Source organism: Protopterus annectens, chromosome 2.part1, assembly GCF_019279795.1.
Source record: "Protopterus annectens isolate FY-2018-M chromosome 2.part1, PAN1.0, whole genome shotgun sequence".
Taxonomy (NCBI): Eukaryota; Metazoa; Chordata; order Ceratodontiformes; family Protopteridae; genus Protopterus; species Protopterus annectens.
Window position 1 is genome coordinate 28,408,794 of NC_056729.1, and position 15,120 is coordinate 28,423,913.

The following is a 15,120-nucleotide window of genomic DNA, read 5'->3' on the forward strand; positions in this document are numbered from 1 at the left end:
GGCCATTCTGTCTTTTATTAGTTACTTCCCTCCAAATTTAATCAAATAGTCTCCCAGGGTATTCTCTGCTAATAAACATATCTCTAAGAAGTCTATATTCTGCTAGGAAATCATGTTCTAAGGACACCGTCCTAGCAGCCCTGACCAACTGTCCCTTCATCACTGCCTTCTTTTGATGAAAGGGATGGCTGCTAGAAAAATGTAGGAATGTATCTGAATATGTGGGTTTTCTAAAAATTATAGTTTTATATCTATTATGAACTCTGTCGTTAAATATTGAAACATCCAAAAAATTGTTAGTGTCAGTTGCAAACTGATAGGTGAAGTCAAGAAAATCAGTAAGCTGTCGAATTTCATTTTTAAAAGATAAAACCGTAGTAACATCACCTTTGCAAATAAAAACATATCATCCTGGTACCTCGTCTACCAGGATGTATATGTTTAAAAAAGGTGGCTTTTAAACAAAAATTCATGTTCCCAATAGGCTAATACACAATTGGCGAAACTACCACCACAGGATGCCCCCATGGCTATACCTGACGTTTGTTTATACATCTGGCCATTGAACAACATACAATTGCTGGAAAGAACTAACTGTAGTAGTGTTTCAATTACATTAATGCCATTATTGTCTGTCCCTTTATCTGTAAGTAAAGCTCTGACCCAATCAAGGCCCAGTTCTTGGGGAATAACAGTGTATAGATATTTTATATCTACTGTTAGAAAATTGTAATCTGCATTGAATTCTAAATTGTTAATACCATGCAAAAACCCCCATGAGTCTGGGCATATTTGTTTCTCACTTTTAATTATCAGTTTGAGCTTATTATCCACATATTTGGCACAGGCATGTATGATTGACCCCCTCCCATCTACTATAGGTCTTAAAGGTGGGTTAGGTACACTCTTGTGTATTTTAGGGGAACCAAAAATCATAGGTATCTGTGGTGCTATCATTGTCGAGTAGTGCAAAATGTCTAAACAAATGCTTCCTTCAAGAAATAAATCATTAATAGTATCATGTATTTTCTTATGTGCAATGTTTACCTGGTTAATACTAGAAACACAATAATGGTCACTGTCTAATACATTCAACATTCTCTGTTGGTAATCGTTTTCATACATAAATATTAGACCTCCGCCCTTATCGGGCTTCATTACTCTAATGCCATGTATTTTAAGAGATGCTAAAAAATCGTGTTCTTCGGATGTCATATTAACATGCACATTCTTAGTATTTTCACCCAGTAAACCCAGGTGTAAATCCATTTCACAAATGCGTTCAAATAACGCCAAAGTTGGATGCAATGATGGATTAAATAGATTAGAGACTCTTAAATCACTAGTTAAACCAGAAGTGTTACCCATAAGAACAGTAAGATTAAGTTTCCGGACAAAAGTTTTCAAGTCTAAAATTGTTCTTGCCAAATCCGCTTTTTTTATCGGGGACAAAGGATAATCCCTTAGACAAAAAAATCAATAAACTGAATGTTAACATTAAAGTTAGTGTAGTTAAACACTTTAAAGTTGCCTCTACTACTGATTAAAATAGAAATATAGGTAGGAGGGTCATGAATAAAGAAATCTTGAACTACCTCCTCCGGCAGTTCAGCTTCCTTCGTTGTTGCTGGCTATGTCCCTTGGCATACTGTTGTTGTCTGGATGTTTTCAGGTGAGTTCCTTGAAAACCCTGCCCATTATTATCATTAAAATTGTTGGCTGATAGTTGTTGCGCGGCTCCACCATTTTTACTCCTTTCGCTCTACCTCAACTGCTGGGGTTGCACAATGACATCATTTCCAGCATCATCACCATCCTCGTCGACAGACAATTGATCACTGTTAACCCTTCCATCACCCATAAAGATCAATGGTTGTGGGGGGAGGGGATAAGCAGTCCCTTGTTCATAGGCTCGAACATCTCTCTCAAACTTCTTTTGCTTAGTATCAATGGCTCGTTATATGACAGCGTCTTATCTTCTGACAATGATGTTATTTTGATAGTTTTTTTCTGTGTTTTGATGTGAAAAAATTTTAGTATATACAATTCTAAGTATCATTTAGTTAATTATTTTTTTTAATTGCTCGGCAATTAAGGTTAATTGTTCATTATAAATACCATTGCATTTTAGGATAGGATGTCTGAAGAAGTTTGGAAATTTGTCTAAACGAAAGTGCTAACAATAAATTACTCTGCTTGAAGGTACTACAGCTACTTCGTTTCTGTGTTTTTTATAAATATTTTGCGTAGTACGGTGTGCACATTCATGTATGTCTCTCTCTCATTTGGGTTTACTAAGTAGCATATAAAGTATAAAATAATATAGGAAAACCATAAAACTAACAATATTTTATATACTATTTGTACTTTGAGGTATCTTTGCCAATATTTTATATATGTGTGTATATATATATATATATATATATGTATGTGTATTGTGTGTGTATGTGTGCCCGTGTCTGTATATATGTGTGTATATATAAACTTATGTATATATGTATGTTGACCTCAGAAACATCAACCACAAAAGGTCAACAAATTGAACTTCAACACATTACCATATATGTGCTGAGAAAGAACCTCTCATTATACAGAGCAAGCTTATTAACAAATAGTAACAAAAGCAGGAAGTAATCTTACAGATTTACAATTCCAGTGACAATTTATTACGATTAGATATAAAAATCAGGTTCACAGTAGATCAATTAAAAAAAAAGTCTAAAATGCCTGTGTTGTAGTAACAGTATTTTGTCACTTAGTAAGCATCATAGGTTCATAGGTCGGTACTAGGCTATCTGCCCGAAGGCAGATAAATACCCGAAGCCTAGCCAGAATGTGTTGGCTTTCGACGCCCCTTTAGATTAGTTCCCTGTGCCTCTGTACAGCAGAGCCACTGAAGTGATCCCCAGGGTAAACTTTCTGTTTCCCATCCACTCATCAAGGTTTCTCTTGAAGAGTGTTAGCAAGGAGCTCTGTCTAATGTAGATTGGAATCTTGTTCCAAAGCATGGGAAGTCTCTGGAACAGAAATCTATCCCTCCAGCACGTCCTATTTATTGTTGTGGTGAGGTTTAGATCTCTAGAGCGTGTGGCTCGAGGGGATAAGGTTTTCTTTAGGTGGAGCATGTCCATCAATTCTGGGGTGGACATGGCCTTGTATGTCAGGCAGAGATCACTTCTGAGTAGGCGGTATGCAACCGAGTACAGGTGGAGTTTCTTCAGTCAAGCTGCATAGGACATCTGTTTGAGGCTAGTGATCCTCTTGGTGAGGTATTTCTGTGGTCTTTCCAGCTGTTGCAGATGTCTTGTAAGGTACATCCCAAATGGGGCGTTGTACTCTATGATGGGTCTGATGAGTGATGAGTAGAGGGGAACAATGACCTCTTTTGATCTGGATGCGAACTCTTTTGTGATTAGGTAGGCCACATAGAAGGATTTTCTAACCACTTTGGCAATGTGATTATCAAAGGAGAGATTAATATCTACTTGGGTACCCAGATCCCTTATTATGTTTTCTGTATTTAGGGGACTACCACCTATGTGGTAGTTTGTGGGTATTTTGTTTTTTTCAAAGGGGATGATGATGCACTTTTTGGCATTTAACTTGAGGCCATGATTTTGACACCAGGTATCCGTCTCAGTGAGACCCTTTTGGAGGATGTCTGTGTCAGCTGGAGAGTCAATTATAGCTCCTAGTTTGCAGTCGTCTGCAAACTTGGTCAGCCATAGTCCTCCTGTGCTTGCCTGTACCTCTGAGAAGTATATGCCAAATATGAGGGGTCCTAGGACTGAGCCCTGGGGAACGCCACTTGTAACCGGCTTAGAGTCGGACCTAGCTCCCACAACTCTCACCATGAGGGTTCTGTCCGTGAGCCAGTTGGCAACCCATCTTGTGATGTAGGGGTTTATGTTCAGGCTGGTGAGCTTGTCTATAATACCAGAATGGGAATGGTGTTGAAGGCCTTTGCGAGGTCTAGGTAGGCTGTGTGTACCACCTTTCCCTCGTCTATAGCCTTGGTAACCATCTCAAAGAAGTCTTAAGAGGTTTAAGAGGCATGATCTGCCCTTAACAAAGCTGAACTGGGTAGGGTCCAGTGTTTGGAGGTTCCCAATGTCTCTGTTAATGAGTTCCATGACGATGCACTCCATAGCCTTGCAGACCAAGCTAGTCAGGCTTATAGGGCAATAGTTCCCAGTGTCTGTTGTGGCTCCTCCTTTGTGGAGCAGAATAACCGTTGCTGTGCACCACTCTATGCGTATGTAGCCTGTGGAGAGGCTGAGTTTGAACATGTGTTTAGGTGAGGAGTTAGTTCGTCTTGGAGCTCATATAGGACGCAGCCTGGGGCACCATCTGGTCCCATTGATGCTGTGTTTTTGGCTTTGGAGAGGGCTGTTTTAACCTGAGTGTTTGTGATTTCAGGGGCTCTACATTTTTCTGGTATGGTTATAGGCCCTTTTGGGGGTGAGAGGGGGGTGAAGTTTGCACTGAAACTGTCTGCCAGGATGTTGGCAATATCGGTCGGTTCAGTTTATTTTGTGCCATTCTGCACTAACTCCAAGCAGGTCTGAGCATTGCCACTTAGATTCTTGACATAGCTAAAGAATGCCTTGTGGTTATCTTTGGAGTCCTTGGCAATTTTTCTTTTGAAGCTCACCTTGGATGATTTTATGAGGGATCATAGTTCCTTACTGATACTGATCAGGGATGTCTTCCCTTCTTGGGATTTTACTCTTTTCTGTACTAGTTTCCTCCTTTTATTGTATAGCTTATAATTTCATTAAATGTTTTACCACTGACATGTGCTCTTTACTTAGTTAAAGCCTTTAGTGTACATTCTTTCCACTAAAACTAACATCATAGCTAGCTTTAGTCACCAGTGGGGAGCACTCTTATCATCCTTGACTGTGAGGGGGCCCTGCAAAAGCCACTATTGGTTGAGAAAATGAGGAGAAAAAAATCATCCATTCTCCAGTTATGCACTTTATCCTATACAAGGTTCTAATATGATGCTGTTAGGATAAAGCTGGCAATCAGTGAATAGAAGTGAGGGAAATAAGCACTAGAGATTGGCAGACAAGAGCTAGCAATCTCAGTGCTTCCTTGGGACTTTAAGTAAAGCAAATACTCTCTATCTTCAGAGTGGTTTTCTCTTTCCAACACACCAGATACTATACCTCTCAACATCTTTACTCACAAATTCTGGACAACACCAAAGATAATGGTGGAATAAAGGCTCAGAGTTAGATACAATTTTTAAATATTAGTCTAATTCACTTAAAGGTTACTAGAATAACATGTTTAGCACAAAAGTGTATTTTCTGAACTATAAGAAGTATGAAACTCTAATATCTGGTATTTTCCACAATCAAAATTCACTCATAATGCAACCTGGATATGGTAAAATAGTTTATTACATGTTAAACACTTTCGTCTTTGGATTTTTATAGGATTAAACAAGTCCATGAGAACTAAGGCACAGTACACATGCTAGGCTAACGGACTTATTCACATTGTTCTCTGTTCCATTTGGGAAGCATTTTATGCAGGAATGACTAGTAAAGTTTTAAATAAAAGAATTAGAGAACATGTCTATGCTATTAAAACAAAAGATTTAAACAAGGCATTTTACAGACATTCCATACAATGTAAAGGTTTTAAGGATTTTTTTTTTTGTTCTGCACCATATTTTGGAAGATCAAAGAGATGGGGACAATTTAATCAGTTAGAAAAAAAGAGATGATATAACAGTCATACTTAAATGCATGTAAATATACAGGTTTGAAAGGTGTCACCAACAGCCAATGCTTTCTAAAGGTATATACACTGTATAAATAAATATGAATTGTCTTATCAAGCGTATATAATGTGATGTTTACATCTGTATATATTTTTATAAATGTTTTTATGATGTAAATAGCAGGGTTCATGTGTCTTGCCATGTGATAGTTTTAGTATATTTATATGGAGTATTAACTAAATGGTAAATGTTTTGAAGAAGTCTTAATTATGTAAAGATAAAAGTGCTTAATGTGTAATAAATTATTTTACTATATCCATGTTGCATTATGAGTGAATTTTGTTTCTGGGCACTGTTTGTATTTCCTTATGGCAGTTTGTGTTGGTTTAGTTTTTACTCTCTGTTATTATTAGTTATCTGTTATCCTGAATGATTTACCAGCAAATCAAAACTTTTATGAGGAACAGGACAAAAGTATGAGACAAAATCAGGACATTCTGTGAAATCGGGGAGAGTGACAGGCATGCATTATTCCTGAAATAAGTGAATAAAAGTAATGTACTGGGGTGTTGTTTGATAACTGCTAAACAGTTGTCATTGATCTGGTGTGGCATTACTAGTGTTACAAAATGTATCACTGTTTGCAGAAGTTAGTGTCAAACTAGTATTACACTGGCGTATGCTTTATGTAGAAGGAGGGATTTGCAGTGTATTTAAGAGTAACATGTTGGCAATAATTTTATTCACTTACCATCAAAACCATATATCTTTCACATGGTAAGTGGCTACCTTTGGTGGTCTGGCAGCAGCAGGATGTGTATGAAAGCAACTGCTCAGTGCCACAGTGAGTAACATTGACATTTCACAGTGCTTTGCTCTGACTGAGTTCTTGGCTATAACTTTTTCTATGTGGAGTCTGCATACCCTCTCTGTCACTGTATAGATTCACCTGTGCACCCTAAAGGTGTACTGTAGGTGAAATGGCTTTCCTCCAGTTTCACTGAAGATGAGCATGCAGTGTGCATGTATGTGTTTGTGTGTATTATGATGGACTTGACCTGTCAGGAACAATGTGTGTGTGTGTGTGTGTGTGTGTGTGTGTGTGTGTGTGTGTGTGTGTGTGTGTGTGTGTGTGTGTGTGTGTGTGTGTGTGTGTGTGTGCACAAAACATATCACTAATTTTTATCAATGGACACACACAGTTATACCAAGCACATACACAACATTTTAGGTAACAGTAAAAAAATGCAGTTAACATGTCAATAACTTTCAAATATAACTTTCAGACCCTTAAATGTTTCTAGGCATCAGGTGACCCCCCTACACCACAGATTGCAAAATGGATTTCACATGGACTTTGCCTTCAACCACACCCATTTTAAAACCAGCCCTGCTCAGAGATGCTTCATACGGTTGCAGTAGCTTGTGTGGGGGGCTTAGGATTGTGTAGTCATTATTTCTTTAATGTTTCTCATAATCAAACCATAGAGTTCTGCACAGAGGGTTATTAGAGCCTGTGCTGGTGTTGGGGACAATTTGGTCTTTGTTTCTTTTACCTCTCTCACAGACCTCAGAGATGCGCAAAACATGTCACTATACCATCTATAGGTGCAGTGTACTGTCTGGTAGCAACAAGCTGGAATACATTAATGTGATTTTTATTTTTTTGTCCACTTTCCAATCACACATCAGGCACATACCCAGGTGGTTGCCTTTTGTGGGTAGAAGTGAGGAGACATGCTCATGTGATTTGAGCTTTTGTTCATCCAGTTCTTAACACAAAATGGATGCACAGATAGTGACTTTCTTTTCTCAGAGAGAGATAGGAAGGTAGGTAGTGTTCCCAGATAAGAAGTATGTATCCTCTCAAACATTTCTTTGTTACTTTGTGAGCTACTATTTTGTCAGCTTTGAACATTAAGCCTTGGGCACAAAGTATTATCTTCCTTGAAAGAACAAAATAAGACTGAATTATCTTTTTTATTCATGATTTTCTCAGATTACCACTTGATCAAAAGGACCCGCGGTGGTGGTGCTGCGGTAGCGTTGTCACCTCACAGTAAGACGCTGTCCGGTTTGATTCTCAGCTAGAGCGTCTTCTTCGTGGAGACATGCGTGAATGGGCGTACCTTCGTTGAAGGTTGTGCATCAGGCCTGGCAAGCCAGTACGTAAAAATCAACTGCCAATCATTAGCGGACCGGAGTTCCGCTGTGGCGACCCCTAACCGGGAAAAGCCGAAAGACACAAACAAACAAACCACTTGATCAAAAGGCTGGGAAAGTGCTCTAAAAATGTACATCACAGTATCTATAACTCTATGGCTTGTGGGTGCTACTCTGGCTGAATTCAGTTATTTCAAACACAGTTATTACTGTGCTGTCTTAGTCAGTTACCGTGTGATGAAAGTATACAAGGAAAAGTAAGGCTGAACAGCAATGATGAATTTCTTTATTTCTTTCCTTAGTCATAATTTTTGTTCAGGCCATCACTGGAAAAAAACAGGTTGTTAAAAAAACTTTAAAATGCACTTCAGAGCATCTAAAAAGCTACTGCTTCTGGAAAAAGCTGAAGAGTAAGGCAAAATGTGAGAAAAGGTAAAAAAGATAATGTACATTATATGGGGAGCCCAGGATGGGGGAAAAAGAGGGAGCACTAAAAGATGTGTGTGTGTGTGTGCATGTGTGCGTGTCTGCATGTATGAGTGTGTGTGTGTGTGTGTGTGTGTGTGTGTGTGTGTGTGTGTGTGTGTGTGTGTGTGTGTGTGTGTGTGTGTGTGTGTGTGTGTGTGTAGTGGGGGGGTATGGAGGCCTTCAGCAATAGCTCCATTATACTGTCTGTAAGGTCATTGCACTATAACATCATTGCAACTAAATAGTTGTCAATGTGAATGTCCCTCTGTGAGATGGGTGAACATGATGTGGTGCACAGGTCTGTTGCAATGTTAGAGCATTGTTGCTACAGTTCAATCTATGCATACTAGCCCAAAACTTTGCAGAATAAACTATAAAGGGCTGTTTAGGAGGGGTGGCTGTGGCCGGGTGATAATTAACTGAAATTGTCCACAGGTCCCCAACTTTAAATTTTCTGAGGGCCCCCAAAATGCTAACATTGGCCCTGATCCTGTCTAATGAGTTTTCACTTGCTAAGATCAGACTGTTCCCATAAATTTCCTCTGTTTAGACATGTGACACCTCTAACTATGATAGAGTTAAAAGACAGGGAAAGGACTAGAATTTTTTAAAGCTGCTAAAAATGATAACATGCACATTAACTTGCAATCTTAGTTACAAAACTGTTTTGCTTCCATTAAGATATTATTGAGTTACATATTTACTATTTTGGTTGTATATATTATAATTCTAGAGCTTAAAAACTTTTTTTAGAAGTGCATTTCCAAAATAAAGGTAATTGTAAAAAGGTGACTGCAAATGAGGAAGATAACCAAGCTATAAATCTGTAGCAGAAATCAAAACAGCAGATTTGCCCCCCAAAAAGGGAAAGGAAATATAACAGAAAAGAAAAAAAGTATGATAGAGAGAGAGAGAAAATTAAACCTAGGCATTTTATATTACTTGAAACTGAGACTGTTCTGAAACATAAATAGCATTATATTCCTGCAATCTCAATTAAATATAATCACATTTGTGTCTATAAATAGGAGGCCTGCAAAAACACAGGCAAAGAAAATGAAATAGAACAAAAAAAGTGAAACAAAAGAGAGACAGAAATTAACATTACCTGAAGTCGTATCTATTCTACAACATAAATCATCAGCATATAATATTATAACATATCGGTACATACACACTTTTGTATAATATTATAATATTGTACAGGGCATATGCGCATTAATATATACCATATATAATAAATATAATGCACACACACAAAAAATAAAACATGATTTGCAAACATTTGCCTTGCACCATGTACATGGTTCATTAGCAATGTCATGAGGAATAATGCAATAACGCAGTTTTACTGTTATACATAAGTGGCATTGTGAAGCTCAATTAGGTACCAGTTAAAACTTCTAAGCATACTGTAACTAGTAGTTTTGCTAAAGATGGGATCTGCAGAACTGGCTCAAGATAATTAAAAATAAATAAGTAATAAAGCATGCATTTTTAAAGGAACATAAATGACTGCCTTGTAAACAGTTTCAAGTGTATCACTTTCAGAATAAAATTGTTCTGACATGGTCCAATAAAATTAAATCAACAGGCTTAGATATAATTTTCTCTTTGCTATTTCAGTTATCCTAATCAGTAATCTGAGTTTATAAAATTAACTGTATAATTATCCTGCCTTATAATACATATCTTTCTTCTTCCTGGAACTTCCTTTGCATTTCTTCCTTTTAATTAGGTAGCCCAGTAGTAGTGAGGCTTATATCAAATTATCTTTGTATGAGTTTATTGAGATATCCTGTTGGAGAGATGAGGTATTTGATCTGATTTTCAAAGTATGTTTTTTTCCCCCTGAATAATGCTGCTTCTTTAGAACTACTGTTGTTTGTCTCTGGGTTACTCTGGTGGGGCTATGTAACCTAAATGAAGCCACAAACTGGGTTTATCTTGTTCAGGCATCCACTGGAGTTAAGTGCCTGGTGTTTGTCAGAGGGAAACATTCAATTGCATCAGCTATGTGTAGTGACAAGGAGCTAACTTCACTGAATAGGCTGGGCAATGTTTTAGTGGGATTTTAGGGTCTTCCTTGGGCAGGACTCACACATTACCTTCATCTAGAAAAAGGATCTTGTTGACATGCATGTTGTTTGTTCATTATAATGAGCTAAATATTGCTGGTACACTTTGTGTTTTCTTTTTTTAAGTTTCAAAGAGAGCTTCATATGCTGTTGTTGATGGTTCCATCAGCAAGAACAAGTTATATGTTTATTGCACGTTTGCATATACTCTGTGTGTTTAAACGTTTGTCTGCAATAAAAATAAATAAAATAAGAACTTCCCGAAATGTAGTAACAGTTATTGGCTGTCCCTGTGCTTTTTTGACAACTCTCCCCTTGTGACTGAAATTAACTGGCCTACAGCAAAAATATTGCAAACACTACTCACAATTACGCAATTTGAACTATAAGAGTAATGAATACAGTGCAAAACTACGTTTTAAACAGTGTTGTTTCAAACACAAGTTGAGGCATGCAGCTACTTAACTTTGAACTAGAATACGATTTACATGAACAGTGATATTTAACATATGAGCAGTGATATTTAAGATGTGCTTTCAGAGAACTAAACTGCAGAAATGCATACACAATTCACTTAATATGGGTAAGCACTGTTTAACAAAACTGTTTTTAGTCCGGGACTGCGCTTCTCAAAATACAACCTTTTTATAAATGCTGTTTTTAAGGTCACTACACATCTGCAGAGAATAGCAGTTGTCATCTATTTAACACGTTTCTTTACTTTTGTCGCTTTTTAACTTTTTCACTTGTATTATATGAGGAATCATTTGGGAAAGCAGATTCTTCCACACACATCTTCCTTCCACTTATATGGCATTCATACATCTCAATTTTTCTCGTCAATAATTCTGGACAAAGCCTAAAATAACGGAAGATGAAGGCCTAAAATCTGATGCAATTTGTAATAATACTCTAATTTACTATAAAAGTTAATAGAGCATCATGTTTTGCACCGACATACATTTTAAACAGTAAATGTGAACCGTTAATGCCTAACATGCAGTCCTCAGAAATTTACCATCGACAATTTTAGGTGGGACGTTGCAAAACTATTAGTGAAAATCTGGGACTTTTTTAGGAAATCGGATAGTTGAGAGGTATGCTGGAATTTCTAGGGTAGCGATACAGAAAATAAATGTTTTGAAAAATCATTTGAAAACAGAATGTTTCAAACGTTCCCTGTGGGTCGTCAAATTACTTACGATGTTCAGTGCTGACAAGTTGTCTCGGTTCTAGAGACACAGTAACTTAACTGTAGTTAAAATTCAGAACATAAGATGCCTTCGAGATAAATAAAAAATAAGGTTATATCTGCCTCTTCTGTCCTCTAGAACTTATGTGTCTGTTGTTCGTTTTCTCTAGGCTGGCATTTCGTTTATGCGCTGTTTATCTAAGACACCGCATCTTCTGATTATATAAAGTTTGATATTAGCATGGGTCCCCGTTTGTACCCTTTGTTTTAATGCCTTAGAAGTAATACTTACGCGGCCATTTAATACCCTGCTTTAGTTAAGGTTCTCGGGGACCTGGGCTTCATCCTGGACAATTTGCGGCCTTTATTACTCACATAATTTCATGTATCGCATCCTCTGAGAAATAAAACTCATGGCAAAGGGTCTAAAACCGGAGCGCTTTTTTATTTTTCCAGTATAGAGGACTTAGGTAGTAGATTCCTTGCTTTTAGTAATGATGATGTTTGTATATGCTTACTTTAATCATTTGGTGACTTATGAAACCTTAAACAGGTTGGTTTCAGGAGAGCCAAACTAAATCCGAGATCCAAAATCATAACGCTGTTCCTAAATCATAGCAGTTAAGAGGTATGCATTATTTGCATTTTGTTTTCTATTATTAACATCTTACAAGTGTCTTACTTTAGCAAATTTGAGGGTGTGTCATTTAACAAACTGCGTTAAGCGTTGAAAGTAGCTAGAAATCAGATCAGTGAAAACTAGTAGACGGCATTAGCTAATTATCCATTGTGACATGAGATCGCAAAATTGCAGAATACGGTGAAGTGAGCATAAATCTTTCTTTGATATTTTGCACTATTACTGGAAAAGGAAGCGCTGGACATTATGAGAGTCTGAACAGCTGCAAAACTGTGGCTTTCCTAATCAACACGCGATTTTAAGTTTATGCAGTGGAAATTAGTCCATGCTCTGACTGAGCAATATTAAACAACAAGAGAACGAAAAGCAGTCCATTAGACATTAATTAATTGTGCAAAAAAAAAAAAAAAAAATGAGGAAACGGGGTTGTGAATGGATGGAGTATGAATTATAACAAACACTCGCTGAAAAAGTATCCATGATATTTTGCAAAAAAAGGCTTCACATCCGTTCCCGTTATATAAAACTAACTTTTATTATGGTCAGCATGTCTCAGTAGCATATAAAGAGAAAGGCATCTCACTCTCATTCTATGCTTCAAACATGTCTTCAGAATATTGGAAACTGCCAGAACAAGAAACTCTGTTTTATTTTACAGAGCAACAAGTTTACAAATACTAGACCTCATCCTTGGACTACGTGATTAATAGTTCGGCATATTAAATTGTGATTTGCTAATCTACATACCCATGCTTATTTTTTTTTTTAAGAATATCAGTGCTAATCTCGGGGAATATTACTTGTCTCCCAGAATTTCATAGTGAAGAGTGGTCATGCAGGTGGAACTTCTTAAATATGACGTATTAAGACAAGACATAGCCTCTTGTCCAGCGCGTTACCCCAACCTAAGCAGACCCGAAGCCGCTTAAGTTGTTTGGATGGCAACGTTGGTGAGCCCATTTCCCAAAATATTAATAAAAAAGACATACCTGCTGCACTGAGCTGCTGTAGCGGTCGGAAGTCGAGCTCTCTGTTTGCAGACTGTGTGACTGGATGTCTGTCGGAGCAGGGGTTAACGAGCTCAAAAGCCCAACTTGTACAAGCGGGACCCCCTGAAGGGCTGATTTGTTCCGCCGTGTTGAGACAAGGCTTCCGCAGATCACCACTTGTCGGAACCTTGTGATGCTGAGAGGGATAATGATGATGATGATCGTCAAGTCTCAACAGGTTGTCTATCAGAAAACTTTTGCCCATGTTGCCAAAGCCTGGAGTTCTTGCAGTGTTCTGTAGGGGAGAGGATCCCAAAACATCCCAATACAGAGTATGTGCTAAAACAGTATGGGGCAGATTCATAACTGAATGACTGAATTCAGTAATTAATTTCTTGTTCTGCAGTGATCTGGCCTGTTCTTTTTTCTAATGGATTTCTCGATAAGCCGGACAGAGTGCCTCTTAAAGAGATGTAATGGCAGGAATTACTGTCTGATTTAAGTTAGGAGGCGATGGTGCGTTTCCCATGAGTTTCATAGTCAGATAAACTTATTTTGGGAGGTGGGAGGAGGCTTAGAAGGTGTGTCCAGCTCGCTCATTATGTCATCCTGCAGACAAAATAAGAGACTTGGCGGGCAGGCAACATTGGAATTACAAGTCTAGAATGTTCATAGTACATAACACTTCACCAGTGCTTCAATGAATACCAGCAGCCCTTTATTTCATTCATTACAAGTCTCATTTCAGCACATAGCTCTCAACCTCTTAGTGCAAGAAATGTGGTAGGAGCCTAAAACAATGGGGGACAAAGGAACAAAAATAGGGGCAAGAGTTTAAATATTGGTCTTTTAAACTTAGAAAATTGCTGATATAATAGGATTTGTGTTAGCAAGCATTTTCTGAAGAATGGGAAGTCTAAAACTCAAACATATTATTTAGTGATGTAAATCCTCAGTGATTTGCCAGAAAAACCACACATTTTATGACGAACTGAAAATACGAGGCAAAAATCCGGACATTCTGCGAAAATCTGGACTGTTGAGAGATATGTTTCAGCTAGAAGATAAAAAAGTTTGGATGCATTTTCTTTATTATGTGTTTTATTCAGAATATATATATATATATATATATATATATATATACATACATACATACATACATACATACACACACACACACACACACACACACACACACACCAGGTGTCCTGCAGTGTAATTCGTGTATACTGCTTCTGCTTCAGTGCTGCTGCATCTGACTCTGCTTAAGCTGGGGGTGGTCTTCCATCTCTAAATGCAGGACAAGTAAATTGCCTGTTGCAGTCGGAATTGTTATAGCCCTAATACAATTTCTGCATACCTCTCAACTGTCCAGATTTGTGTCCCATATTTTTGGCCTATTCCTCATAAAATTTGATGTTTTCTGACAAATTATTGCGGACTGAAGTCACTAGATAATGCCATGCATTTTAGTTTCAGACTTCATATCATCCAGAAAATATGATGACACAAATACTGTTAGTCTACCAACTTTCTAAGTTTATAAGAGCAATATTTAAAATATGTCTCTATTTTTGGGGCCTTCATACCTCTCAACTGTACAGGCTTTCTAAGAATGTCCAGATGTTTGCTTCACATTTTAGTCCATTTTTCATAAAAGTGTCGTTTTCTGGCAAATCACTGACACTTCATTAATCATCGAAGTCATAAAGTAATAACAGACATTTGAGGTTTCAGGCTTCATACCCTTCAGAAAATTCATACTAATGCAAAACCTGTCGACTTTCTAAGTTTGTAGGAGCAATATTTAAAACTGGTCCCTTTTTTGGGGCATTCGCACCCCCATTATTTAT

The 15,120-nt window shown here is 37.6% G+C and overlaps 1 protein-coding gene across 1 annotated transcript in view; it reads right to left on the reverse strand.

Moving 5' to 3' along the window:
* The window catches only part of DBX2 (developing brain homeobox 2), a 101,988-nt gene extending 88,153 nt beyond the window's left edge, over positions 1-13,835 (reverse strand). The window contains exon 1 of the mRNA XM_044061995.1: positions 13,268-13,835. Coding sequence (XP_043917930.1) covers positions 13,268-13,631 — 364 coding nt within the window. The 5' untranslated portion in view covers positions 13,632-13,835. The remainder of the gene's footprint in view (positions 1-13,267) is intronic.
* Between the last annotated feature and the right edge of the window lie 1,285 nt (positions 13,836-15,120).